This window comes from Entelurus aequoreus, linkage group LG27 (genome assembly GCF_033978785.1).
Source record: "Entelurus aequoreus isolate RoL-2023_Sb linkage group LG27, RoL_Eaeq_v1.1, whole genome shotgun sequence".
Lineage (NCBI taxonomy): Eukaryota > Metazoa > Chordata > Actinopteri > Syngnathiformes > Syngnathidae > Entelurus > Entelurus aequoreus.
Window position 1 is genome coordinate 5,263,808 of NC_084757.1, and position 27,140 is coordinate 5,290,947.

At 41.6% G+C, this 27,140-nt stretch overlaps 2 protein-coding genes across 6 annotated transcripts in view; one reads left to right on the forward strand and one right to left on the reverse strand.

Moving 5' to 3' along the window:
• Window positions 1-16,007, forward strand: part of kdm4aa (lysine (K)-specific demethylase 4A, genome duplicate a) — a 49,382-nt gene extending 33,375 nt beyond the window's left edge. Inside the window, exons 12-23 of one of the 4 annotated variants that reach the window (XM_062038383.1) lie at window positions 5,360-5,456; window positions 5,522-5,706; window positions 5,768-5,972; window positions 6,043-6,119; window positions 7,686-7,741; window positions 7,815-7,923; window positions 11,086-11,274; window positions 11,340-11,510; window positions 11,598-11,717; window positions 14,362-14,454; window positions 14,524-14,649; window positions 14,698-16,007. In XM_062038383.1, the coding sequence (XP_061894367.1) occupies window positions 5,360-5,456; window positions 5,522-5,706; window positions 5,768-5,972; window positions 6,043-6,119; window positions 7,686-7,741; window positions 7,815-7,923; window positions 11,086-11,274; window positions 11,340-11,510; window positions 11,598-11,717; window positions 14,362-14,454; window positions 14,524-14,649; window positions 14,698-14,712 (1,443 nt within the window). In that variant the 3' untranslated portion in view covers window positions 14,713-16,007. Of the gene's footprint in view, window positions 1-5,359; window positions 5,457-5,521; window positions 5,707-5,767; window positions 5,973-6,042; window positions 6,120-7,685; window positions 7,742-7,814; window positions 7,924-11,085; window positions 11,275-11,339; window positions 11,511-11,597; window positions 11,718-14,361; window positions 14,455-14,523 lie in introns of all 4 variants that reach the window. The other 3 variants (XM_062038382.1, XM_062038381.1, XM_062038384.1) reach the window with 3 other exon arrangements.
• A 3,329-nt stretch (window positions 16,008-19,336) lies between these two features.
• The window catches only part of polr1b (RNA polymerase I subunit B), a 31,566-nt gene continuing 23,762 nt past the window's right edge, over window positions 19,337-27,140 (reverse strand). Inside the window, exons 12-15 of one of the 2 annotated variants that reach the window (XM_062038644.1) lie at window positions 27,056-27,140; window positions 26,797-26,993; window positions 26,485-26,735; window positions 19,337-20,442 (exon numbers count right to left, since the gene is read on the reverse strand). The exon at window positions 27,056-27,140 is cut by the window's right edge and continues 72 nt beyond it. In XM_062038644.1, the coding sequence (XP_061894628.1) occupies window positions 19,560-20,442; window positions 26,485-26,735; window positions 26,797-26,993; window positions 27,056-27,140 (1,416 nt within the window). In that variant the 3' untranslated portion in view covers window positions 19,337-19,559. The remainder of the gene's footprint in view (window positions 20,443-26,484; window positions 26,736-26,796; window positions 26,994-27,055) is intronic. The other variant, XM_062038645.1, reaches the window with a different exon arrangement.

The window sequence follows — 27,140 nt, forward strand, 5'->3', positions numbered from 1 at the left end:
AACAGGCTGAATATTTTGAAGTTGAAACGGTTTGAATCGGATAAAAAAATTGGGATTTGTGGAACTTAGAAAAATGTCACATTCTTTTCAATGGGAATTTCATGGAAATTCTGTGAAAAAAGGGATTTAAAAACAAAAAAAGTTGGCGTTGGAATTTTTCAAAACGGTCGGGAAATGTTGAAGTAGTAACATTTTTTATTCAGAAATAGTACTACGGATTTTCGGGAAAACCGGGAATTTTTCCAGTTCAAATATCAAATTTTTTTTGGTCCTGATTAAGAGGAATGTTATGACGGTGGAACGGTTGAATTAGGTTGAAAATGTGGAAGGAGTAGTCGCCAGAAAAAAGGGTTTGTAGTAACGGGACTTCAGTGAATTCCTGGAATTTTTTGGAACTTGGAAAAATGATAGTTTGAATCTCCAGGATGAATTGAATGTGTTGAAGGTGGAATGGTTTGAATCGGTTGAAAAATGTGGGAATTGTGGAAGTTTGAAAAATGGATAATTCATTTTGAATGGGGAAAATGTCTCTAAAAACTGGGAATTTTAGGAAATCCGGGATTTTGTTTTATAATTGTTGAAGTAGAGCACACGATTCCTGAACAGGCTGAATATTTTGAAGTTGGAACGGTTTGAATCGGATAAAAAATTTGGGATTTGTGGAACTTAGAAAAATGTCCCATTCTTTTCAATGGGAATTTCATGGAAATTCTGTGAAAAAAGGGATTAAAAAAAAAAAAAGTTGGCGTTGGAATTTTTCAAAACGGTCGGGAAATGTTGAAGTAGTAACATTTTTTATTCAGAAATAGTACTACGGATTTTCAGGAAAACCGGGAATTTTTCCAGTTCAAATATCAAATTTTTTTTGGTCCTGATTAAGAGGAATGTTATGACGGTGGAACGGTTGAATTAGGTTGAAAATGTGGAAGGAGTAGTCGCCAGAAAAAAGAGTTTGAAATAACGGGATTTCAGTGAATTCCTGGAATTTTTTGGAACTTGGAAAAATGATAGTTTGAATCTCCAGGATGAATTGAATGTGTTGAAGGTGGAATGGTTTGAATCGGTTGAAAAATGTGGGAATTGTTGAAGTTTGAAAAATGGATAATTCATTTTGAATGGGGAAAATGTCTCTAAAAACTGGGAATTTTAGGAAATCCGGGATTTTGTTTTATAATTGTTGAAGTAGAGCACACGATTCCTGAACAGGCTGAATATTTTGAAGTTGAAACGGTTTGAATCGGATAAAAAAATTTGGGATTTGTGGAACTTAGAAAAATGTCCCATTCTTTCCAGTGGAAATTTCATGGAAATTAAAAAGGGATTATTTTTTTTTAATGGTAAAAAACTTGAATTTTCTGACTGAGTTGGTGTTGGAATTTTTCAAAATAGTCAGGAAATCTTGAAGTAGTAACATTTTTAATTGAGAAATAGTACTACGGAATTCCTGGATTTTCGGGAAAACCGGGAATTTTTCCAGTTCAAGTTTCAAGTTGTATTGGTCACATGCAGAGTACACTTTTTTTCCATGCTCTTCAGATATTGCGTACAGTGGGATCCAAACACTAGTTACAGAATCTAATACACTAAATACCAAAAAATAAAAAAAATGTAATAGCTCTGATGTACATTAATTACAAGACAGTGAGTTGCACAATAAGTTACAGTAGTTATGGTAGATGTATCAGTACAAGTAGAAGTACAGTAGTCACATACAGTACCAGTGCAAGATCAAATAGTATAACAGTATATACGTACAGCATAGGAAGCAACAAATATTACGACCTTCAAATATGTGACCCGTGCTGGCAAAATGAGTCGGAATACGCACAGGCTAATTTTGAGCTACAGGCAAATAAGTGAAAAAAATGTATCTTGGTTGAAATTGAGATTTTCACAAAAATGAGTCCATAAAGCCACAATCTAGCGATCCCAATCATGGAAATAGCAAGAAAACATCTTAAATCACCTTTATTTGAAGGTTTTGTACGAGGTATGTCTTCAGAAATTAGTCCTTTGTGTTAAAATTCCTTGAGAAAATCCAGTGTTTTCAACGCTCACTGGCGGCAATAAGGGGGAATCCCCCTAGCCATATTTGCTATCAATGTGACGCCAAGTTTACCTACTTTCTAAAAATGAGCATGGAATTCCCGATGACGCCATTCTGAACCAATACAATTCGAGTTTTTAAACCTGTCCCGACGTAAACAAATACGGCTTGTTGCTAAGGGTCGCTGTGAGGCGTACCCTCATTGGTTGAATCACCCCGCGCGGTGCATTGTGGGATCATGGCAGCGCCCTGATGAAAAACAACACAGTAATTCCAGCGGAATATTTGGTGAAAAAAGGTGATTTTCGAACATTTAATTATTATTTTTGTGGATAAGTTAGACCAGGGGTCACCAACGCGGTGCCCGCGGGCACCAGGTAGCCCGTAAGGACCAGGGGCCGTACTTATCAAGCTTCTTAGAATTACTCCTAAGAAGTCTGCTAATAGTTGACTTAAGAGTAAATAAATTATTCGCTGAAAGCTGCACTTAAAAGTTAGTTATCAAGCGTCTTACTCACACTTTCAGCGAAGTGTAGGACTGAATCTTAAGTGTCACACTCAGAGCTGAATTACGACATTACTATGTGCCGTAAACGCAATTTTAGGTGACGTCATTTCTGTGTCCATAGAAATGACCAATCACGGAAGGGAATCCCTTTTCTAAGAATAAAGAAATATCTTGGAAATATTTAAGTGGACAATGGGAGTGTATATTTTGACAATAATCTACAAAATAATACAAAACAAACTAGTCCCCGCCGGCACTCACGCTACCGCTCCCTCTCTTCTCTCGCCCACACACTCACTGACTTCACTCACCTCACGACCACACACATACGCTACTCTCATAACATTTTCTTTCCAATTCATTAATTAGGCAACTAATTTGAAAGTGGTGTGGGTGGCTCTATATATACTAGCCCACTGCAGACACATGCAGAAATCAACAAGGAATCGAAAAGTATTAAATCTGTGACAAAAATAATACCCGCTCTGTCTAAACGATACCGTTTGATCAGCTGCTCGTCATCAAACAAATCCAGGACATTGTTCCGTTCCCTGAACGTTCGCGCACGTCTCTCTCGCCTCAGTGCCATCCCCTGCTGGCAACTCCTAACCACTTAAGACACCTCTGAAGGTCTCTTAAATATCGTGGAGAGTAGGAGTGATTCTTAGACTTAAGAACGTTGATAAAAAGCTTTTATTCTTAAATTTGAGAGTAGGACTAAATTTCGCAAATTCTCAGGACTTAAGTGTAAAATGGCACTCTAAGAAGCTTGATAAGTACGGCCCCAGATGAGTAGCCCGCTGGCCTGTTCTAAAAATAGCTCAAATAGCAGCACTTACCAGTGAGCTGCCTCTATTTTTTAAATTGTATTTATTTACTAGCAAGCTGGTCTCGCTTTGCTCGACATTTTTAATTCTAAGAGAGACAAAACTCAAATAGAATTTGAAAATCCAAGGAAATATTTTAAAGACTTGGGGCCGTACTTATCAAGCTTCTTAGAAGGTGGAGATGGTACACAGGCGGTTGCAAGTGCGCTAAATTCACTGCAGTCGGCAAATCTTCTTAGTGCTGCTGGTCAGGAATATTACGGACAGCTGACCAGCTGACAAACTGACCAGTGAACAAAAAAACTGTGACATAACAGTGTTGAAATTTTTGTACATAACCGTTTTCAATAGAGTTGAATATATATTTTTCCTTTAGACATGGGATTTGACTTTAATTGTACCAATTTTGGTGTTGCTACAAGGACTTTTAAGGTATGGTGGCTATGGAGTTTTGTTTTGGAACTTTCTGTTCCGGAACAGTAAACTTTAAGCTGGTTTTTCTCAAAACGGACCCTCAAACTTGGTCGACTTCAATCGGATGTAACTCGGTCATTTTCTGTCCGATTCCAACAAACCATATATCATTTTGAAGGTCTTTAGATGGAGAATGTGTAAATAACAATAACTCAGTTTTTAAATTTTCCTCATTGCCAGCACAGGTCACATATCAACTTTGTTTTTTGTCTTGACTAAGAGGTATGTTTTGACGGTGGAACGGTTGAATTAGGTTGAAATTGTAGAAGGAGTGGTTGCTAGAAAAAAGGGTTTGAAATAATGGGATTTCTGTGAATTCCTGGAATTTTTTGGAGCTTGGAAAAATGATAGTTTGAATGTCCAGGATGAGTGGAATATGTTGAAGGTGGAAATGGTGGCAGTTTGAAAAATGGCCAATTCATTTTGAATGGTTCGCAGCCGAGTGTGAAGCGACTGGGATGAGAATCAGCACCTCCAAGTCCGAGTCCATGGTTCTCGCCCGGAAAAGGGTGGAGTGCCATCTCCGGGTTGCGGAGGAGACCCTGCCCCAAGTGGAGGAGTTCAAGTACCTGGGAGTCTTGTTCACGAGTGAGGGAAGAGTGGATGGTGAGATGGACAGGCGGATCGGTGCGGCGTCTTCTGTAATGCGGACGCTGTATCGATCCGTTGTGGTGAAGAAGGAGCTGAGCCAGAAGGCAAAGCTCTCAATTTACCGGTCGATCTACGTTCCCATCCTCACCTATGGTCATGAGCTTTGGGTTATGACCGAAAGGACAAGATCACGGGTACAAGCGGCCGAAATGAGTTTCCTCCGCCGGGTGGCGGGGCTCTCCCTTAGAGATAGGGTGAGAAGCTCTGCCATCCGGGGGGAGCTCAAAGTAAAGCCGCTGCTCTTCCACATGGAGAGGAGCCAGATGAGGTGGTTCGGGCATCTGGTCAGGATGCCACCCGAACGCCTCCCTAGGGAGGTGTTTAGGGCACGTCCAGGGAAGACCCAGGACACGTTGGGAAGACTATGTCTCCCGGCTGGCCTGGGAACGCCTCGGGATCCCCCGGGAGGAGCTGGACGAAGTGGCTGGGGAGAGGGAAGTCTGGGCTTCCCTGCTTAGGCTGCTGCCCCCGCGACCCGACCTCGGATAAGCGGAAGAAGATGGATGGATGGATGTCATTTTGAATGGGGAAAATATCCCGGAAAACCTGGAATTCTGGGAAATCTGGGAATTTGTCAAGGGAAAGCCCGCGATTCCCAAATAGGCTGAACAGTTTGAAGTCGATACGGTTTGAATCGGATGAAAAATGTGGAAGGTAGAGCGCTCCAAAATCTGGAGAAGAAGATAGAAGAAGAATAAATAGAACAATTTTGGTGTACAAAAGCATGTGTGTGAATGTTTAGGAGCATTCACACAATTATCCAATCAGAATTCAACTTCACACAGCTTGGAAAATATGCAACAAAAGGTCATACTTATTATTGTGTGTGTGTGTGTGTGTGTGTGTGTCCAGCAGGGGGCAGTAGAGGCGAAAGTAGCATGTGAGCCGAGTGATCTGGGTCAATTGCCTGGCCACCACCCGCTCATCAAGGACGGCCTGAGCGACGAAGGTCCGTCAGTTCAACATTCCCATTGATTCCTTCAGCGCCTGTCAGCGTGTGTATTTGTGCCTCAGAGGCTCCAGAGGAGGCGTCCCCAGTGGAGGAAGGCGGTCTGGAAGGCGAAGGCTGGACCAAACCTCTGGCCCACCTGTGGCAGAACAGACCCCCCAACATGAAGAAGGAGAAAGAGTACAACCAGAGGATGGGCTCCAAGCCTCCATACTGCTCCATCTGCACGCTCTTCCTCACGTACCAGCAGGTAGACGCCGCGTCCTCGTCCTCACTTGTCCGCTGGTCTCACATCGTCTCCTCGCGTTCAGACCGGGCGTGCCAGCGGCGCCAACGCTCCCGTCATGGCGGGCGGAGGGCGGATGCGGACCAAGCCGCTGATCCCGGAGAAGTGCTTCGCCACCACCACGGAGGACGACGCCGAGTGCGAGGAGCCGCCGCTCACGCCTCGCCTGGAGGAGGACGGCACCAGCCTCCTCGTCAGCTGCTCGCAGTGCAGCGTCCGCGTCCACACCAGTAGGAGCGCGTGCGTGACGCGGAAAGCGACGTTGCGGGCTGTTAAGTCTCGTCTCTTGGTTTCTTCCAGGCTGTTACGGCGTGGATCCGGCCAGGGTCAGCAAGGAGTGGAAGTGTGCCCGCTGCAAAGCCAACGCCATGGTGGAGGTCAGGCAACATGATGTGACATCACACAATAATGGCGGCACCTGCGGAAACACACTAAAATTAAATTCAAACCGTATTCTTCTGGTTGAATGTATAAACCTCCGCATATACTGCCATCCTTAACCTCTTAAGGCCCAAGCTGTTTGTTTACATGTTTAGAATAAAAACTAAGAATCATCTTTTGATATGATGTACTTAATCCATAAGTACACAAATGTGTACTTCATGTTTAGTGACATGCTAATTCTTATTTTTACACTTTTTTTTTCCAAATTCCATTGTATGTTATACTCTTCTGACACCACCAGATGGCAGTATAAGTGTCCACATAAGTGGCCATACGACCCCAATTTAGTAGTGTACACAATTTTGGAAATAAGAGCTAAAAGGTGCTGTCCACGCATGTGGCCACTAAGCCTTTAGAGGTTTTAAAGATTCCTAATTGGATTACTTTGGGACCTTTAAGAGAATATGATCCTATTTGGGGTCTTTTGGGATTTCTGGGATATTATGGTCCTATTTGGGGTACTTTGGGACTTTTTGGGGCACATGGTCCCATTTCGGGGTTTCGGGACCTTTGGGAACATGATCCTACTTGGGGTACTTTAGGATATGTAAGGGAAAGATGGTCCTTTTTGGAGGGTTCTGGGACATTTAGAGAATATTGTCCTTTTTGGGGAGTTTTGGGACATTTAGAGAAGATGGTCCTTTTTGGGGAGTTTTGGGACATTTAGAGAAGATGGTCCTTTTTTCTGGATTTTTGGGATCTTTAAGGTAGATTGTCCTACTTGGATTACTTTGGAACCTTTAATTGAATATGGTCCTATGAGGGTTCTTTTGGGACCTGTAGGAGAATATGGTCCTATTTAGGGAACTTTTGGGGCCCACGGTCAGATTTGGGTTTTTTAGGACCTTTGGGAACATAGCCCTACTTGGGGTACTTTGGGATCTTTAAGGGGAAGATTATCCTTTAGGGTTTTTGGGACCTTTTAGGGAAGGTGGTCCTATTTGGGGTACTTTGGGACAGTTAGGGGGAAGATGGTCCCTTTTGGTGGGTTTTGGGACCTTTAGCCTCTTAAGGCCCAAGCTGTTTGTTTACATGCTGTTTTTTATTTCTCTTTGCTATTTGGGCTTATTGGACCCTAATTAGAATAAAAACAAAGAGTCATCTTTTGATATGATGTACTTAGTCCATAAGTACACAAACGTGTACTTCATGTTTAGTGACATGCTAATTCTTATTTTTACACTTTTTTTCCCCCAAATTCCATTGTATGTTATACTCTTCTGACACCACCAGATGGCAGTATAAGTGTCCACATAAGTGGCCATAAGACCCCAATTCAGTAGTGTACACAATTTTGGAAATAAGAGCTAAAAGGTGCTGTCCACGCATGTGGCCACTAAGCCTTTTTAATATGTCCACAGCTCATCAAGTCCTGTTTCGCAGTGTTATTCATATTCCTAATTACTATTGCTACCTATTGATAAGGGTGTCTTATCTTGGTTTCCGTTATGTACAATCTATGGTTAGCCGCAAGGCGATGATGTTGTCGTGTTTTGCAGAACTGCTGTTTGTGCTGCCTGAGGGGCGGAGCTCTGCAGAAGGCCAACAACAACAAGTAGGTTTGGTCTTTTCGGGGGGAGGAGGGGCGGGTCGCAGTCGCACCTGAGTGACTGCGGCGTGTGTCGCAGGTGGGTGCACGTGCTGTGCGCCGTGGCCGTGCTGGAGGCTCGCTTCGTCAACATCAAAGAGAGGACTCCTGTGGATCTGAGTGGGATTCCCCTGCAGAGATTTAAACTGGTGAGCTTTACCAGGAGCGAGCAGCTGCACAACGGCCAAGCACACAATATCACACAAGCTAGACATAGGTAATACGTTTCCTTAATATTGCAGTTTGCAGTTTATGGATGTATGTTATACATCCATAAACTGCAAACTGGATGCATATGCAAAAGTGCAATATATTTATCAGTACAGTAATCTATTTATTTATATCTGCACCTTATTGATTTTTTATCCTTCACTACCATGAGATGATGCAACAACATTTCGTTCTTATCTGTACTGTAAAGTTCAAATTTGAATGACAATAAAAAGGAAGTCTAAGTCTAAAGTAATTAGTAGTATCAAATAATTAAAATTCTCCAAGGCAGAAGCTTATTTGAAAGAATTCTGTAACAAACGTGTCCGCGTCATTCAACGTGCTACGGAGGAAACCCACGCAGTCACAGGGAGAACATGCAAACTCCACACAGAAAGATCCCGAGCCCGGGATTGAACTCAGGACTACTCAGGACCTCCGTATTGTGAGGCACACGCACTAACCCCTGTTCCACCGTGCTGCCCAGGATGAGTACCGTGTCCGGTACTCAAATTAATGGGGTAATCGTCGCTTTCTCGGTCCGAATCGCTCTCGCTGCATTGTAAACAACGGGGAATTGTGAGGAGCCTTTCAACCTGTGACGTCACGCTACTTCCGGTACAGGCAAGGCTTTTTTTTTATCAGCGACCAAAAGTTGCGAACTTTATCGCCGATGTTCTCTACTAAATCCTTTCAGCAAAAATATGGCAATATCGCGAAATGATCAAGTATGACACATAGAATGGATCTGCTATCCCCGTTTAAATTAAAAAAAATTCATTTCAGTAGGCCTTTAGAGGCCTACTGAAATTCCTCACAATTCCCCGTTGTTTACAATGGAGCGAGAGATTCGGAGCGACAAAACAACGATTACCCCATTAATTTGAGCGAGGATGAAAGATTCGTAGATGAGGAACGTTACAGTGAAGGACTTGAGAGGCAGTGATGGACGTATCTTTTTTCGCTCTGACCGTAACTTAGGTACAAGCTGGCTCATTGGATTCCACACTCTCTCCTTTTTCTATTGTGGATCACGGATTTGTATTTGAAACCACCTGGGATACTATATCCTCTTGAAAATGAGAGTCCAGAACGCGAAATGGACATTCAGTGCCTTTTATCTCCACGACAATACATCGGTGACACACTTAGCTACTGAGCTAACGTGATAGCATCGTTCTCAAATGAAGATAGAAACAAAATAAATAAACCCCTGACTGGAAGGATAAACAGAAGATCAACAATACTATTAAACCATGTACATGTAAATACACGGTTAAAAATTCTCAGCCTGGTAAGGCTTAACTATGCTGTTGCTAACAACGCTAAGGCTAATTTAGCAACTTAGCAACCGGACCTCACAGAACTATGATAAAAACATTAGCGCTCCACCTACGCCAGCCAGCCCTCATCTTCCCATCAACACCCGTGCTCACCTGCGTTCCAGCGATCGACGGCGCGACGAAGGACTTCATCCGTGGGTTTGGTGGCTAGCATCGGCTAGGAGTCTGCTAGTCCTTGTTGTGTTGCTGTAAGTATTGTACTTAGCCGCTAATACACCGATCGATCCCACCTACAACGTTCTTCTTTGCAGCCTCCATTGTTCATTAAACAAATTGCAAAAGATTCACCAACACGAATGTCCAGAATACTGTGGAATGTTGTCGAAGAAAACAAGAGGTTTTTGTATCGGGTCCGATGGGGTCCAACCACTTCCGTGGATTTTGTGACGTCACGCGCATAAATCATATCCAAAGGAGTTTTTCAACCGGAAGTGTGGCGGGAATTTTAAAATGTCACTTTATAAGTTAACCCGGCCGTATTGGCATGTGTTGCAATGTTAAGATTTCATCATTGATATATAAACTATCAGACTGCGTGGTCGCTAGTAGTGGCTTTCAGTAGGCCTTTAAAGTGCACTTTTTGTACAGAACGCCACTACAATAGTTTAAAACAAATAAAGTGCACTTTTGTGCATGATGTCACACAAGATATTTCGATAAGTGTCAAATAAAAATGAGCTGCATAATAGGAAATCAAATAGTGTATGTCCTTCACTATGTGGTAGGTTCCTGCGGACGTTAGCTCCTTCTGTTGTTGACTTTTTTTTTCATACGGTGGTGTTCTGGAAATGGTTGCTTCGGCATTTTGTGGGTGTGGCACCGAACGGAGATGTTGACATGCGGCGTTTCAAGCACTCTTCATTCTCTAGCGGGTGACTTTTCAAATGGTGCTACACATTAGCAGTGCGGCTACTTTTTGTAGCATCGCTTTTGCCGCATACTTGACATATTAGTGTTGTCTGTTCAACGTCTTCCCGCTTGAAGCCAAACCACCGCCAGACGATGGACCCTCTGCTGTTTTTCTTGGCAATTAATTCTTCCTTCGTTTGCTACCACACCGCTAGCATCACAGCTAACTTTACCATGCCGCTACCTCTCTGCTCCGCGAGAGTGTATGACGTTGCGACCGTATGTGACGTATGTAAGAAGGTGCGCTTGTTTTATGTCTCTGTGAGAAGCAGATACAAGAAAGAGTGAGATGTAGTGTAATGCCCACAGCTAAAAGCAACTGCGTGAGGACTTATACTCCAATATCACCATATAGTCATTTTCTGTATCGCACAGAGACAAACCCGCGATATATCCATATATCGCCCAGCCCTACTTCAAGTTCATATGTGAGTCAAGGCAGGTGGCCAAATACTTTTGGCAATATAGTGTATATTGTTAATACATTTGACAAACAAGACAAAGTAATTGACTCAAAACGCTCCAGCGTAAATAAAGTAAGGCTCCACTTTCTTAAAAATGAAAACTACAACTAAGATGCATGTTGCAATCAAACAGCTGGTGTGTAATAAGTACAATACTTACAGTATTAACACTTTTTAGCGCGCAACAAAAGACTAGATTCAGCAGAGATTGAAGTGACTAGCCAAACTCACCGTCAACTGCCATCTCACGGCTTGGACTGGCGACGGTATTTGCAAGTTTAAAAGAAAGAATGAATGGAGGCGGTGATGTCATCTTTACACAGCCAATCAGTGCGGGCGTCGGTTTGCGTTCCGAGCGCAGTCTGACGGCTGCGTGTTGTTGCAGAAGTGTTACTACTGCAAGAAGAGGATGAAGAAGGCGTCGGGCTGCTGCGTGCAGTGCTCACATGGCCGCTGTCCCACCGCCTACCACCCCACCTGCGCGCAGGCCGCCGGCGTCCTCATGCAGCCCGACGAGTGGCCCTTCGTGGTGCACGTCACCTGCTGCCGACACAAAGGCCCCGCCCAGATCGAAGTAAGCGCAGATGCACTTTTCTTCCTCGTGTGTTCCTGACTGCGGTGACTCCCCCTCCCCCACAGCGCAACACGGCGGCCATGCACGAGCTGACGGTGGGCCAGAAGGTGATCTGCAAGCACAAGAACGGCCGCTACTACCAGTGTGACGTGGTGCAGCTCTCCAAGGAGACCTTCTACGAGGTCAACTTCGACGACGGCTCCTTCAGCGACAATCTGTTCCCCGAAGACATCGTGGTAGGTCGCCGTCTGGGCTGCAAGGCGCGCACACATCCTCAGGTGGCGCTAACCATGTTCCACGTAACCTCATCGCCCCCACCCCAGAGCCGAGACTGCGCCCAGCTGGGACCTCCCCCCAAGGGCGAGGTGGTCCAGGTGCGGTGGACGGACGGCCTCATGTACGGTGCCAAGTTTGAGGCGTCACGTGTCATCCAGATGTACCTGGTAGGATCCTCATCGTCAGGGTTTAAGGCTTTGTTTAGGGTCGGGGTTGGGTATAGAGTTAGTTAAAATCTGTACTTTTTATGGTTAGTATCGTGGTACTATACTAGGACCGGTATACCATGCAACCCTATTATAGGGTTAAGGTTAGGACCAGGATTTGTTTCAGTGTTAGGGTTTTGATTGGGCTTGGGATTTTGGTCAAGGACTGTGGTTGGTTTTAGTGTTAGGTGTGGGGGTTGTTTGGGATTAGGGTTAGTCATTTTGTTGGGGTTGGGAACTAGGATTAGTTTTAAGGTTTTGTTTTAGGTTAGAATCAAGTTTTTTGGGGGGTACAGGGTTAAGGTTAGGACCAGGATTTTTTTCAGGGTTAGGGTTTTGATTGGGTTTGAGATTTTGGTCAAGGACTGTGGTTGGTTTTAGTGGTAGGTGTGGGGGTTGTTTGGGATTAGGGTTAGACATTTTGTTGGGGTTGGGAATTAGGATTAGGTTTAGGTTTTGTTTTAGGTTGGAATCAAGTTTTTTTGGGGGGTATAGGGTTAAGGTTAGGACCAGGATTTGTTTCAGGGTTAGGGTTTTGATTGGGTTTGAGATTTTGGTCAAGGACTGTGGTTGGTTTTAGTGGTAGGTGTGGGGGTTGTTTGGGATTAGGGTTAGACATTTTGTTGGGGTTGGGAATTAGAATTAGGTTCGAGATTTTGTTTTAGGTTGGAATCAAGTTTTTTTAGGGGGTATAGGGTTAAGGTTAGGACCGGGGTTTGTTTCAGGGTTAGGGTTTTGATTGGGCTTGGGATTTTGGTCAAGGACTGTGGTTGGTTTTAGTGTTAGGTGTAAGGGTTGTTTGGGATTAGGGTTAGTCATTTTGTTGGGGTTGGGAATTAGGATTAGGTTTAGGTTTTGTTTTAGGTTGGAATCAAGTTTTTTTGGGGGGTATAGGGTTAAGGTTAGGACCGGGGTTTGTTTTGAGGTTTAGGGTTTTGATTGGGCTTAGGATTTTGGTCAAGGACTGTGGTTGGTTTTAGTGTTAGGTGTAAGGGTTGTTTGGGATTTGGGTTAGTCATTTTGTTGGGGTTGGGAACTAGGATTAGGTGTAGGTTTTGTTTTAGGTTGGAATCAAGTTTTTTGGGGGGGGTATAGGGTTAAGGTTAGGACCGGGGTTTGTTTTCGGTTTAGGGTTTTGATTGGGCTTGAGATTTTGGTCAAGGACTGTGGTTGGTTTTAGTGTTAGGTGTGGGGGTTGTTTGGGATTAGGGTTAGTCATTTTGTTGGGGTTGGGAATTAGGATTAGGTTTAGGTTTTGTTTTAGGTTGGAATCAAGTTTTTTGGGGGGGGTATAGGGTTAAGGTTAGGACCGGGGTTTGTTTTCGGTTCAGGGTTTTGATTGGGCTTGAGATTTTGGTCAAGGACTGTGGTTGGTTTTAGTGTTAGGTGTGGGGGTTGTTTGGGATTAGGGTTAGTCATTTTGTTGGGGTTGGGAATTAGGATTAGGTTTAGGTTTTGTTTTAGGTTGGAATCAAGTTTTTTGGGGGGGGTATAGGGTTAAGGTTAGGACCGGGGTTTGTTTTCGGTTTAGGGTTTTGATTGGGCTTGAGATTTTGGTCAAGGACTGTGGTTGGTTTTAGTGTTAGGTGTGGGGGTTGTTTGGGATTAGGGTTAGTCATTTTGTTGGGGTTGGGAATTAGGATTAGGTTTAGGTTTTGTTTTAGGTTGGAATCAAGTTTTTTGGGGGGGTATAGGGTTAAGGTTAGGACCGGGGTTTGTTTCAGGGTTAGGGTTTTGATTGGGCTTGGGATTTTGGTCAAGGACTGTGGTTGGTTTTAGTGTTAGGTGTAAGGGTTGTTTGGGATTAGGGTTAGTCATTTTGTTGGGGTTGAAAATTAGGATTAGGTTCAAGGTTTTGTTGGGTTTAGTGTTGAGGTTTTGTTTGGGGTTGGTGTTGGAATTTGGATCAAGGTTTTGGTTAGGACTGGGGTTGGCTTTAGCTTTAAGTTTAGGGTATAGTTTGGACTTGGGGATAGGGATTTGGTTTGGATAAGGGTTAAAGTTTTGATTAGGTTTTGGGTTGGTTTTAAAATTCAGGTTTAAGATTTTGGTTAATTTTTCGGGTTAGTGTTTTGATTGGGGTCGGGATTTTGGTCGAGGTTTTGGTTAGAGCTGGGGTTGGGTTTAGTGTTGAGGTTTTGTTTGGAGTTAGTGTTGGTGTTGGAATTTGGATCAAGGTTTTGGTTAGGACTGGGGTTGGGAATTAGGATTAGGTTCAAGGTTTTGTTTTAGGTTGGAAGCAAGTTTTTTGGGGTGGGGGTATAGGGTTAAGGTTAGGACCGGGGTTTGTTTTCGGGTTAGTGTTTTGATTGGGGTTGGAATTTGGATCAAGGTTTAGGGTATAGTTTGGATTTGGGGATAGGGATTTGGTTTGGATTAGGGTTAAAGTGTTAATTAGGTTTTGGATTGGTATTAAAATTCAGGTTTTTTTGGATTAGGTTTAAAGTTTTGGTTAAGACTGGGATTGCTTATAGTGTTAGGTTTAGTGTTGGTGTTGGAATTTGGATCAAGGTTTTGGTTAGGACTGGGATTCGCATTAGGTTTAGGGTTTTGACAAGTGTGGCGGGCAAAGTGGGCGTGGCCTGTCAACAGTGTCCTTGCCCAGGTGGAGTTTGAGGACGGCTCCCAGCTGACGGCCAAGCGAGACGACGTGTACACGCTGGACGAGGAGCTCCCCAAGAGGGTCAAGTCCCGACTGGTGAGTGAGCGTCGCCGCCGTCCCCAAGTGGTCCCGCCCTGGCGCCTCATGTCGTGTCCGTGTGCGCAGTCCAAGGCGTCGGACATGAGGTTCGACGGCATCTTCGAGGACAAGGAGATCATCCAGGAGTCCAAGAGGCAACGGGTCATTAACTCACGGTACCGCGGCGACTACATCGAGCCCGTCATCTACAGAGCCATCATGGAGTAGCGCCATCATGGAGTAGCGCCATCATGGAGTAGCGCCATCATGGAGTAGCGCCATCATGGAGTAGCGCCATCATGGAGTAGCGCCATCATGGACCACTTGCATCAGGACCACTTCAGACTTTTTTTTTTTTTTTTTACTCCTATTTTAAAAGTGCAGTATTTTCATTTGTCGGACAAAGCACAGCAGGAAACAGGAAGAAGAGGCGAGGACGCTACCTCACTTTTGTTTCCGGGACAGCGTCTTCACGCCGTCTTGCCTGTGACATCATCAAACATCTCTAGGTAACACGCACACACACTCAGTCCAATTTAGTATGTCTCAACATTTCAAGTTCCTTTCTTCAGTTGTTCCTATTTTTTGATACTAACTTATTCTAACAACTTTTACAAAAGCCTAGAAGTTTCCTATTGTCTCAACAAAGCTTCACGTAAGACGGCAGAAAAAAACATAATATAACCGCATTCCTTTTTTTTTGAGGTGCTTTAAACCTTTTTCTAGATGCTCCTTCTATTTTTTCTACCACATAGATACATTTTAAAAGATTTTAATTCAGATTTTAAAAAATATATATTTGAACTCTGCCCCCATGGTTGTACTTTGTCATTTAAATGTGCGAGGATGTTGTCGTCTGCGCTAATTTGCTTTTAGCGCGACTTGTGTCGTTTTTGGCTGAGAACTAGTATTGTTCGTATACAGGTTTTGTTTTTGTGTGTAAATGTCATCTATAAGTAGATCAGCTGAACTTCCACATTTGAAGTGTTTTTGTAAAACATTTGAGTAAAAAAAATATATATATAAATAATATTATTAACAACCATCCACAGCCTAGCAAGTCTTTTTTTCTACAGCGTTGCATTCACATGTTCAACATAGAATTGGATTTTAGAGTCCTTTTAGTGTGGGGAACACTATTTGTGGAAATTTTGACGACGACTAACATTAAATTATTTTCTAGTGGTACAAAAAAATAAATAAAATTCACATCCAGAACGCGATTTGTATTTTTAAATCAGAGCCAATAATAATTTAATTGATAATTGTTACATCGCCATCCTGTTTTTGTCTGTTACACTTGTTAGCTGCTAGCATGCTAATGTTAGCATATTAACATAAACATAACTTTTTAGCTAACTTTAAGTTTTTTTTCTCCAATTACACAGCCATACACCTTAGTCATATAACTTGATATGTGACACATGTTAACGCAGGGGTCACCAACGCGGTGCCCGCGGGCACCAGGTAGCCCGTAAGGACCAGATGAGTAGCCCGCTGGCCTCTTCTAAAAATAGCTCAAATAGCAGCACTTACCAGTGAGCTGCCTCTATTTTTTAAATTGTATTTATTTACTAGCAAGCTGGTCTCACTTTGCCCGACATTTTTGATTCTAAGAGAGACAAAACTCAAATAGAATGTGAAAATCCAAGAAAATATTTTAAAGACTTGGTCTTCACTTGTTTAAATAAATTCATTATTTTTTTTAATTTGCTTCTTATAACTTTCAGAAAGACAATTTTAGAGAAAAAAATGCAACCTTAAAAATGATTTTAGGATTTTTAAACACATATACCTTTTTACCTTTTAAATTCTTTCCTCTTCTTTCCTGACAATTTAAATCAATGTTCAAGTAAATTATTTTTATTTATTGTAAAGAATAATAAATACATTTTAATTTAATTCTTCATTTTAGCTTCTGTTTTTTCGACAAAGAATATTTGTGAAGTATTTCTTCAAACTTATTATGATTAAAATTCAAAAAAATTATTCTGGCAAATCTAGAAAATCTGTAGAATCAAATTTAAATCTTATTTCAAAGTCTTTTGAATTTCTTTTAAAATGTTTGTTCTGGAAAATCTAGAAGAAATAATGATTTGTCTTTGTTAGAAATATAGCTTGGTCCAATTTGTTATATATTCTAACAAAGTGCAGATTGGATTTTAACCTATTTAAAACATGTCATCAAAATTCTAAAATTAATCTTAATCAGGAAAAATTACTAATGATGTTCCATAAATTCTTTTTTTAATTTCTTCAAAAAGATTCGAATTAGCTAGTTTTTCTCTTCTTTTTTTCAGTTGAATTTTGAATTTTAAAGAGTCGAAATTGAAGATAAACTATGTTTCAAAATTTAAATGTCATTTTTTCCGTGTTTTTTCCTCTTTTAAACCGTTCAATTAAGTGTAAATATCATTAATTATTAATAATAACATAGAGTTAAAGGTCAATTGAGCAAATTGGCTATTTCTGGCAATTTATTGAAGTGTGTATCAAACTGGTAGCCCTTCGCATTAATCACTACCCAAGAAGTAGCTCTTGCTTTCAAAAAGGTTGGTGACCCCTGTGTTAACGGATAGCAGGCTAAAAATTAGCATGATAACTTTTTGTGCAAAATTTGCAGCCATTTACTCCAGAGTCATATAACTTGGTACATGACACTTGTAAAGTGTTAAATAAAAAAGTTTGCACTTTAATGTTCACAAGTGTTACGTACCAAGTTATATGACTCTGGAGTAAACGGCTGCAAATTTAGCGCAAATACCGTATTTTCCTCACTGTAAGGCGCACCTAAAAACCTCAAATTTTCTCAAAAGCTGACAGTGCGCCTTATACTCCGGTGCGCCTTATATATGGACCAATATTGAACCACAACAGCTCTCGCAACCCCAGCCTCTACTGTAGCGTCTATTCTATGCGCCTTATAATGCGGTGCGCCTTATATATGAACAAAGTTGTAAAATAGGCCATTCGTTGAAGGTGCGCCTTATAGTGCGGTGTAATTGGGGGGGGGGGGGGGGGAACGTAAAGTTAGCATGTTAATGTTAGCATGCTTGTAAGCTAACGTGAGCATAATAGTTAGCTTGTGTAACGTACCAAGGAATTAGAGAGAAAAATAGAAGTACAATTAGCTAAAAAAAAGTTAGCACTTTAAAGTTAGCATGCTAGTTCTACTTATTTTTTCCCCCCCTCTAATTCTTTGGTATGTGACAAAAGCCAATTATTATCATGCGCACGTTAGTTTACAAGCATGCTAACATTAACATGCCAACTTTTTGAGCTATTTTTGCAACCGATTCCAAATACATTCCTAATTTTCAAAAATGTATTTATTTTTTTTATTTTAATCGATTTTGGAAAATTAGGAATTTATTTGGAATCGGGGTAAACGGTTGCAAAAATAGCTCAAAAAGTTAGCATGTTAATGTTAGCATGCTTGCAAACTAACGTGAGCATGTTAATAATTGGCTTGTGTCACATACGAAGGAATTAGCTTACAAGCATGCTAACATTAACATGCTAACTTTTTGAGCTATTTTTGCAACCGTTTACGCAGATTCCAAATACATTCCTAATTTTGAAAAATGTATTAAAAATAAATCAAATCAACTTTTTGGTAAGGGTCATTAATAACAACTCACTTTTAAAAGTAAGTTTTTAGACCATCTCCATGCAACCAGAAGGACTTATGCCAAAATCGGTTTGAATCCAGAATGGATCCTAAATCGTCTGGAGTAAACGGCTGCAAATTTAGCGCAAAAAGTTATCATGCTGTGTAATTTGCGGGGGGAAAAAAACGTAAAGTTAGCATGTTAATGTTAGCATGCTTGTAAGCTAACATGAGCATGATAATAGTTAGCTTGTGTCACATACCAAGGAATTAGAGAGAGACAAAAATGTAACAATTACCGTAGCTAAAAAAGTTAGCACTTTGATGTTAGCATGCTAATTGTACCCCCCACCCTAATTCCTTGGTATGTGACACAAGCCAATTATTATCATGCGCACGTTAGTTTGCAAGCATGATAGCATTAACATGCTAACTTTTTGAGCTATTTTTGCAACCGTTTACCCCGATTCCAAATACATTTCTAATTTTCAAAAATCGATTAAAAAAAAAAAAAAAAAAAAAAACTTTTTGGTAAGGATCATTTATAACAACTCACATTTAAAAGTACGTTTTTAGACCATCTCCGTGCAACTAGAAGGACTTTCCCTAACTTGTAACTAGGGATGTCCGATAATGGCTTTTTGCCGATATTCCGATATTGTCCAACTCTTTAATTACCGATATATGCAGTCGTGGAATTAACGCATTATTATGCCTAATTTGGACAACCAGGTATGGTGAAGATAAGGTACTTTAAAAAAAAAAAAAAAAAAAAAGATAACTAAATTACAAACATTTTCTTGAATAAAAAAGAAAGTAAAACAATATAAAAACAGTTACATAGAAACTAGTAATTAATGAAAATGAGTAAAACGAAGTGTTAAAGGTTAGTACTATTAGTGGAGCAGCAGCACGCACAATCATGTGTGCTTACGGACTGTATCCCTTGCAGACTGTATTGATATATATTGATATATAATGTAGGAAGCAGAATATTAATAACTGAAAGAAATGGGGGGAGGGAGGTTTTTTGGGTCGGTGCACTAATTGTAAGTGTATCTTGTGTTTTTTATGTTGATTTAATAAAAAAAATAGTAATAAAAAAAAACAACGATACAGATAATTAAAAAAACGATACCGATAATTTCCGATATTACATTTTAACGCATTTATCGGCCGATAATATCAGCAGGCCGATATTATCGGACATCCCTACTTGTAACCTGTTTTGAAAAAGTGTCAGTATAATTATGGCAAAATCGGTTTGAATCCAGAATGGATCCTAAATCGTCACCCCAGGAATCGTTCATACTGGTCTTATCAACTTTTTAATAAATTGGGAGATTTATTCCAAAAGGCATTAAATTACAAGCAGGTTGCCATGACGATACAAACACCCGCCCCCTCGTAGAGACAATGTTTACGTTTTCTTGTCACAGTCAAAAGCTTTTGTCTAGCCAGAGTCGGCCGTCTCCGTGGCAACGTGTCCGGTATAAATCCATGTGACCGGCGTTCACTTGACGTCCAGCTTGACTTTGATGTTCATGGCGGCGAGCTCGGCCACAAAGTAGCGGAAGACGTACGGCACCGACACCGAGTCGATGGAGTCGCTTTTGCCGCACAGCGTGCAGGCGGTCTTGCGGTGGCGCGTGGACGACCAGTGGGGTGGCGGCTTCTCCAGCAGCGGCGACATCAAGCTGCCGCAGTCCACGCACACCTGCGCCACCGAGCGGTCGGAGCAGTTGAAGAGGCGGTCGTGGAGCAGGAAGGAGGCGCCGTGCGCCAGCAGGGCGTCACGCTCCATCTCCCCGAAGCGGATGCCGCCCTGGATGTTCCTCCCGCCCACCGGCTGGTTGGTCACCTTGTCGCGCGCCCCCGTGGTCCGCACCTGGAACTTGTCCGACACCATGTGACGCAGCCGCTGGTAGTAGACCACGCCTATGAAGATGTCCGCCTCCAGCTCCAGGCCGCTCATGCCGCTGTAGAGGCGCTCCGTGCCGTAGTGGTTGTAGCCGCCCGCCCGCAGCATCTTCCCAAAGTACTCCAGGGCCGAGTTGTCCTCGGAGAAGGTGAAGGGCGTGGCGTCGTGACTCAGGCCGTGCAGGGCGCCCGACTTGCCCGCCATGCTCTCGATGAGCATCCCGATGGTCATGCGCGAGGGGAAGCCGTGGGGGTTGAAGAGGATGTCCGGACTCATCCCGCTCTCGGTGAAGGGCATGTCCTCGGGGGGCCACAGGCGGCTCAGGATGCCCTTTTGGCCGTGGCGGCTGGCGAACTTGTCCCCGATGACCGGGTTTCTGGGCACGCGCACCGTGATGCACACGCGCTTGAAGGACCCCGTGCCCGCGTCGTTGCTGCACACCTTGATGTTGTCCACCACGCACGCCTCCTGGCTCCTGGAGAGCACAACCAAAACCTTCTTTATCATACATTAACACCTTAGAATGGGACTGGGGGTATTTAGCTGCAACTCTAGACACTAGGTGGCGGTATGCTGGAGAAAAAAAATATAAATTCACATCCAAAGCGAGATTTATCATTTTCAAAAATCTTTATATTTTTAAGAATAGCATCCAAGAGGAGCGTTTGTAACCTGTAACAAATATATTTTAGTACCAAAAAAAAGACTACATTTTGCAGACGATAGACATTTTAGTCATTTGTCAGCCACAAGCGAACGTGCTAACGTCCCTCCACAGTGCAAAGCTGCTTCCAAATCAGCAACAAATAAACTACCTTAGCATGATTATCCTCCAGTGATAATATACTATGTTAAGCTAAACCACACACCGTAGGAAACAATAAGCCACGCTCGTCACAGCTAAAATGGAATTCCAGAGGCGGTTGGATCGATACACATATCAACAGTAACGATACCAAGTACAGTATCAGTATATTGATACTACAGTGACCGCCCTGAGATCGGTAGGTTGGAGTTCAAATCCCAGCCGAGTCATACCAAAGACTATAAAAATGGGACCCATAACCTCCCTGCTTGGCACTCAGCATCAAGGGTCGGAGTTGGGGGTTAAATCACCAAAATGATTCCCGGGCGCGGCGCCGCTGCTGCCCACTGCTCCCCAAGGGGATGGGACAAATGCAGAGGACAAATTTCACCACATCTAGTGTGTGTGTGACAATCATTGGTACTTTAATCTTAATCTTAATTACAGCAGTATTTTTAGTATCACAACATATTTAGCTGTTGTTGTTATTGTTTACAAACCCATTTGAGGGAGGAAAAACCCAAAGGATTTAAATCAGAGCCAATAGTGGAAATAATTGGCTCTGATATTGTTACTTTGCCAGCCTGTTAGCATGCTAGCATAAACATACCTTTTTGGCGAACTTTACATGTTTTTCTTGTGGCTTACAAGCGTGCTAACGTTAACATGCTAACTTTTTGAGCTAATTTTCCAAACCATTTACCCCCCTCCTTGGTATATGCAGGCATGTGATTTGACCACAATGAAAAAGACTGAAAACATTTCCGGAGGTCTGGGGGACGAAGGCCCTGGTGGGGGGACAAGGGGGGCGAAGGCCTCCCGAAGCTCCTGGTTTTCACCAATTTAACATGCTAAAATGAACAAAGACAGCACCATTTGAAGTAAATATTTGAGTGTTTAAAGACATGAAAACATGATTAATAGAACATACATAACCCAATGAATGACGGTATATGGTTCAGTCCCAACAGTATTTAGTCACTAATATATACATCTTGTGTTCATTTCACATCCACAGGTGTCACATTGATCAGTGTTATTATCTACAGTTTATTTACGGTATTACCACATTACTTCAGTAACATTTCATTCTTTTCGCCAAAATAGGATACCGTATTTCCTTGAATAGCCGCCGGGGCGCTAATGAATTTAAAACCTCTTCTCACTCCTGCGCTTACCAAAAGCATGCGGAATGGGCAAGCATGCGCTAATTATTTTAAAACCTCTTCTCACTCCTGCGCTTACCTTATCATGAAAAGCACATTTAATAAAAAAAACACGTTATTATGGTCTTACCTTTACCTATAAATGAGTCCATGTGCAGCTGCTTCTGATCAAAAGCAGTCTTCCTTATCTTTCTTCAGTTTTAAAAGTCTCTCTGTCTCGATGGAGATATTCCTTTAATTATTACCTCCTGCTTCCATTGAAAGTCCAGTTTAGAAAACTGTTTTATTTTAGATATGTAATCCTCTATGTTAAAAGTGCAAGCAAACGATCGCTGCTCACGCTTGCTGCTTGTCGTCTTCTTCTGCAGCACCGGTCTTCTGCAGTACCAGTAGTCGCAAGAAGGATCACTAGCGCCCTCTACCACCAGGAGGCGGGAGTCATTTAATGACTCATATTTGACCCGGCGGAAGTGTCAAGCATGCGCTAATTATTTTGCGAAACGAGTTTGACCCGGCTGTAATTCTAGGTAGGCGAATACTATATTCCTGGCGGCAATTCAAGGAAATACGGTATACATTTATGAAAATAATTAAACATGTTTAGTATTGTTTACTCATATTTGAAAATAGGAAATAATAACAATGTGAGGACACTGACATATTGCATGAAACAAGTGTGAGAATATTTACCTTCAAGATTGTTACACCACTGACAATAGTTGCAACAGACTACATAAGAAGTTAATATTACAAAATAGTATTATATGCAAATTTATTTCAAATAAATTGTTAACTGGATTCAATAATGCGACTCTTTGAATTTCTGTAATTTCATAATATATTTTCACGTGGCTTTTTATTTTTAGAAAAACCCATTTATATTTCGCTAAGCAATAATTGGTTAATATTTCAAACAAACATGCGTATTTCGCAAGCAAATATTTTTTAGCTTACCTCATTATTAACAACCCTGTCTGCAACTGAAGTGGGTGGATCTTTCCTCTCCGTGTCTACGGCAGTTTAAACAAAAGATGAAGTCCGTAAGGTTTGCTCACTTTCGGTCGACATCCAAAAGTAGCAGCTAGTGAAAAGTTAGTTTTCTTTGCTTCAAGTTGTTTATGTTTTTGCCGTTTCGCATGTACTTCCAAAGCCTTGAAACTAGGTGGCGGTATGCTGGAGAAAAAAAAAAATCAATTCACATCCAAAGCGAGATTTACAATTTTCAAAAATCTTTATATTTTTAAGAATAGCAGCCAAGAGGAGCGTTTGTAACCTGTAACAAATATATTTTAGTACCAAAAAAAAGACTACATTTTGCAGACGATAAACATTTTAGTCATTTGTCAGCCACAAGCGAACGTGCTAACGTCCCTCCACAGTGCAAAGCTGCTTCTAAATCAGCAATCCTCGCCTAATTAGCGACAAATAAACTACCTTAGCATGATTATCCTCCAGTGATAATTGGTTAATATTTCAAACAAACATGCGTATTTCGCAAGCAAATATTTTTTAGCTTACCTCATTATTAACAACCCTGTCTGCAACTGAAGTGGGTGGATCTTTCCTCTCCGTGTCTACGGCAGTTGTCGATGTAAACAAAGCATGAAGTCCGTAAGGTTTGCTCACTTTCGGTTGACATCCAAAAGTAGCAGCTAGTGAAAAGTTTGTTTTCTTTGCTTCAAGTTGTTTATGTTTTTGGCGTTTCGCATGTACTTCCAAAGCCTTGAAACCTCGTGATCCATAGTCAATATTATCATGACACCACGTGCACAAAACCTTTCCGGGACCATCGATTTTCCCAATAAAATCACTGAACAAAGTGGTAACTTCCTTCTTCCCAACAGTATCAGTGATTTCCCTTTCCATCCAGTCCCATCCAAACTTATTTTTGACATGTTTATCAATTTCTTTTACTCGTAAAGCGTCCTTTCTCTCGAGAACCGACATCGTTTACATATGGAAAATGGCCGTAGTAACCATTATGAATGATGACGTTATTAACGTCATCAGTCATAACAAGGAACATATCGACCAATCAACTACGGTGTAATATAAACTACGTCTCGAATCTTGATTTAGGGTCGGAAAAAAAACGGAAAAACGGGAGATTATTTTTTTTTTCCCCCGAGATTAAAAAAGACGGAATTCCGACTTTCGACGTAAAAATCACATGCCTGAATATGACACTTGCTAACTTAAGCCTGCTAGCTTTTTCCATCTAATTTGACACTTTAGTCATATAACTTGGTGTATGAAACATGCTAACTGCTATCAACGAGCAACTGGAAATGATGCAACATGTCACAGCAGCTACATTAGGAGCTTTGGTAAGGTCTTTGATGTTAGCATGCTAATTGTACCCCCCACCCTAATTCCTTGGTATGTGACACAAGCCAATTATTATCATGCTCACGTTAGTTTGCAAGCATGATAGCATTAACATGCTAACTTTTTGAGCTATTTTTGCAACCGTTTACCCCGATTCCAAATCCATTTCTAATTTTCAAAAATCGATTAAAAAAAAAACAAAAAACTTTTTGGTAAGGATCATTTATAACAACTCACATTTAAAAGTACGTTTTTAGACCATCTCCGTGGAACTAGAAGGACTTTCCCTAACTTGTAACTAGGGATGTCCGATAATGGCTTTTTGCCGATATCCGATATTCCGATATTGTCCAACTCTTTAATTACCGATATCGGTAAAACGGAAAAACGGGAGATACATTTTTTCCCCCCCGAGATTAAAAAAGATGGAATTCCGACTTTCGACGTAAAAATCACATGCCTGCATATGACACTTGCTAACTTAAGCCTGCTAGCTTTTTCCATCTAATTTGACACTTTAGTCCAGGGGTCAGCAACCTTTTTGAAAGCAAGAGCTACTTCTTGGGTAGTGATTAATGCGAAGGGCTACCAGTTTGATACACACTTAAATAAATTGCCAGAAATAGCCAATTTGCTCAATTTACCTTTAACTCTATGTTATTATTAATAATTAATGATATTTACACTTAATTGAACGGTTTAAAAGAGGAGAAAACACGAAAAAAAAATGACAATTAAATTTTGAAACATAGTTTATCTTCAATTTCGACTCTTTTAAAATTCAAAATTCAACCGAAAAAAAAGAAGATAAAAACTAGCTAATTCGAATCTTTTTGAAAAAATTAAAAAAACAATTTATGGAACATCATTAGTCATTTTTCCTGATTAAGATTAATTTTAGAATTTTGATGACATGTTTTAAATAGGTTAAAATCCAATCTGCACTTTGTTAGAATATATAACAAATTGGACCAAGCTATATTTCTAACAAAGACAAATCATTATTTCTTCTAGATTTTCCAGAACAAAAATGTAAAAAAAAAATTCAAAAGACTTTGAAATAAGATTTAAATTTGATTCTACAGACTTTCTAGATTTGCCAGAATATTTTTTTTTAATTTTAATCATAATAAGTTTGAAGAAATATTTCACAAATATTCTTCGTCGAAAAAACAAGCTAAAATGAAGAATTAAATTAAAATGTATGTATTATTCTTTACAATAAAATAAAAAAATGTTACTTGAACATTGATTTAAATTGTCAGGAAAGAAGAGGAAGGAATTTAAAAGGTATATGTGTTTAAAAATCCTAAAATCATTTTTAAGGTTGTATTTTTTCTCTAAAATTATCTTTCTGAAAGTTATAAGAAGCAAAGTAAAAACAATAATGAATTTATTTAAACAAGTGAAGACCAAGTCTTTAAAATATTTTCTTGGATTTTCAAATTCTATTTGAGTTTTGTCTCTCTTAGAATTAAAAATGTCGGGCAAAGCGAGACCAGCTTGCTAGTAAATAAATACAATTTAAAAAAATAGAGGCAGCTCACTGGTAAGTGCTGCTATTTGAGCTATTTTTAGAACAGGCCAGCGGGCTACTCATCTGGTCCTTACGGGCTACCTGGTGCCCGCGGGCACCGCGTTGGTGACCCCTGCTTTAGTCATATAACTTGGTGTATGAAACATGCTAACTGCTATCAACGAGCCAACATGTCACAGCAGCTACATTAGGAGCTTTGGTAAGGTCTTATCATTTATATACCAAATAATATGTCGTGATGTATATCGTTATCGCAGGAGGCTGCACTATACACTGTGATACTATTTGGTATCATTGTGAGAATGGATTCTGACTGGAATCATGAGCTGTAAGAGTCACATGTATCGTAACTTTTCTTCTTAAGGCGCATTGTCTGCCAGAGAATAAGAAGATGTAGCAGCCAACCAAACAACCGTGTTTAGCAAGTAGCGTAATCTGGCTTTTTCCATTTATAATTTGATTTTTTTTTTTTTTAAAAAGCAACTTCTGCTCTTATTGGACATTTTTGGAGACTCAAACAAGAAAAGTTTTGTGTTTTTTAAGGGACAAGCGGTAGAAAATGGATGGATGGATCATGTTTTTTGTCTCTCAATTAAATATATCAACGTTTTATTGCGTCCTGGCCAATTGTCTGTCACAGCCACAACTAGATTGCAGTCCTGCGGGGAAAGGGAGACGTACTTGTAGTAGGCGACGTAGGACTGTCCGGTGTTGGGGTTGATGTAGCAGTAGTAGGGGTCGCCGTATCGCAGCGTGGCACCGACCGCAGGGAGTCCGTCGGCGTCCAGTTTGTCCCCCACCTTGGGGTCGCCCGGCTTGGTCCCGAACACCACGCCGTCCTGGCCGCGCGCCTTGTCGGCCAGGTCCACCAGGTCGGTCTTGTAGATGCAGCCGTGAGCGAAGCCCCGCTCCCACGAGGCCTTGTTGACGATCTGACCAGCAGGGGGCGCGCGTCAGGGGACAAACTCCACACAAGCAAGAAGGGCGACTCACCATGGCGTCCTCCATGTCGTAGCCCGTGTAGGAGATGACGGCCACGACGGCGTTGGTGCCGCTGGGGTAGTTGTCCAGGTTGTAGTGGTCGTACATGTGGGGCCTCACCAGGGGGCTCTGCGGGGTCTGCAGTCGGTACAGCTTGTTGTCGGAGCGCTCCAGGAAGGCGTGCAGCGGGAAGCCCATGGTCTGTTTACCTGGCGAGGAAGACCACCTTAGAGGGCTCCGAGACACGTCTCCGAAGCGCCGCCGCACTTACCCATCTGACACTGGTACATGTTCCTGGGACTCTGGTTGTGGTCCGAGTAGGGGATGAAGTTGGCCACCACGCTCAGCATGCTGTG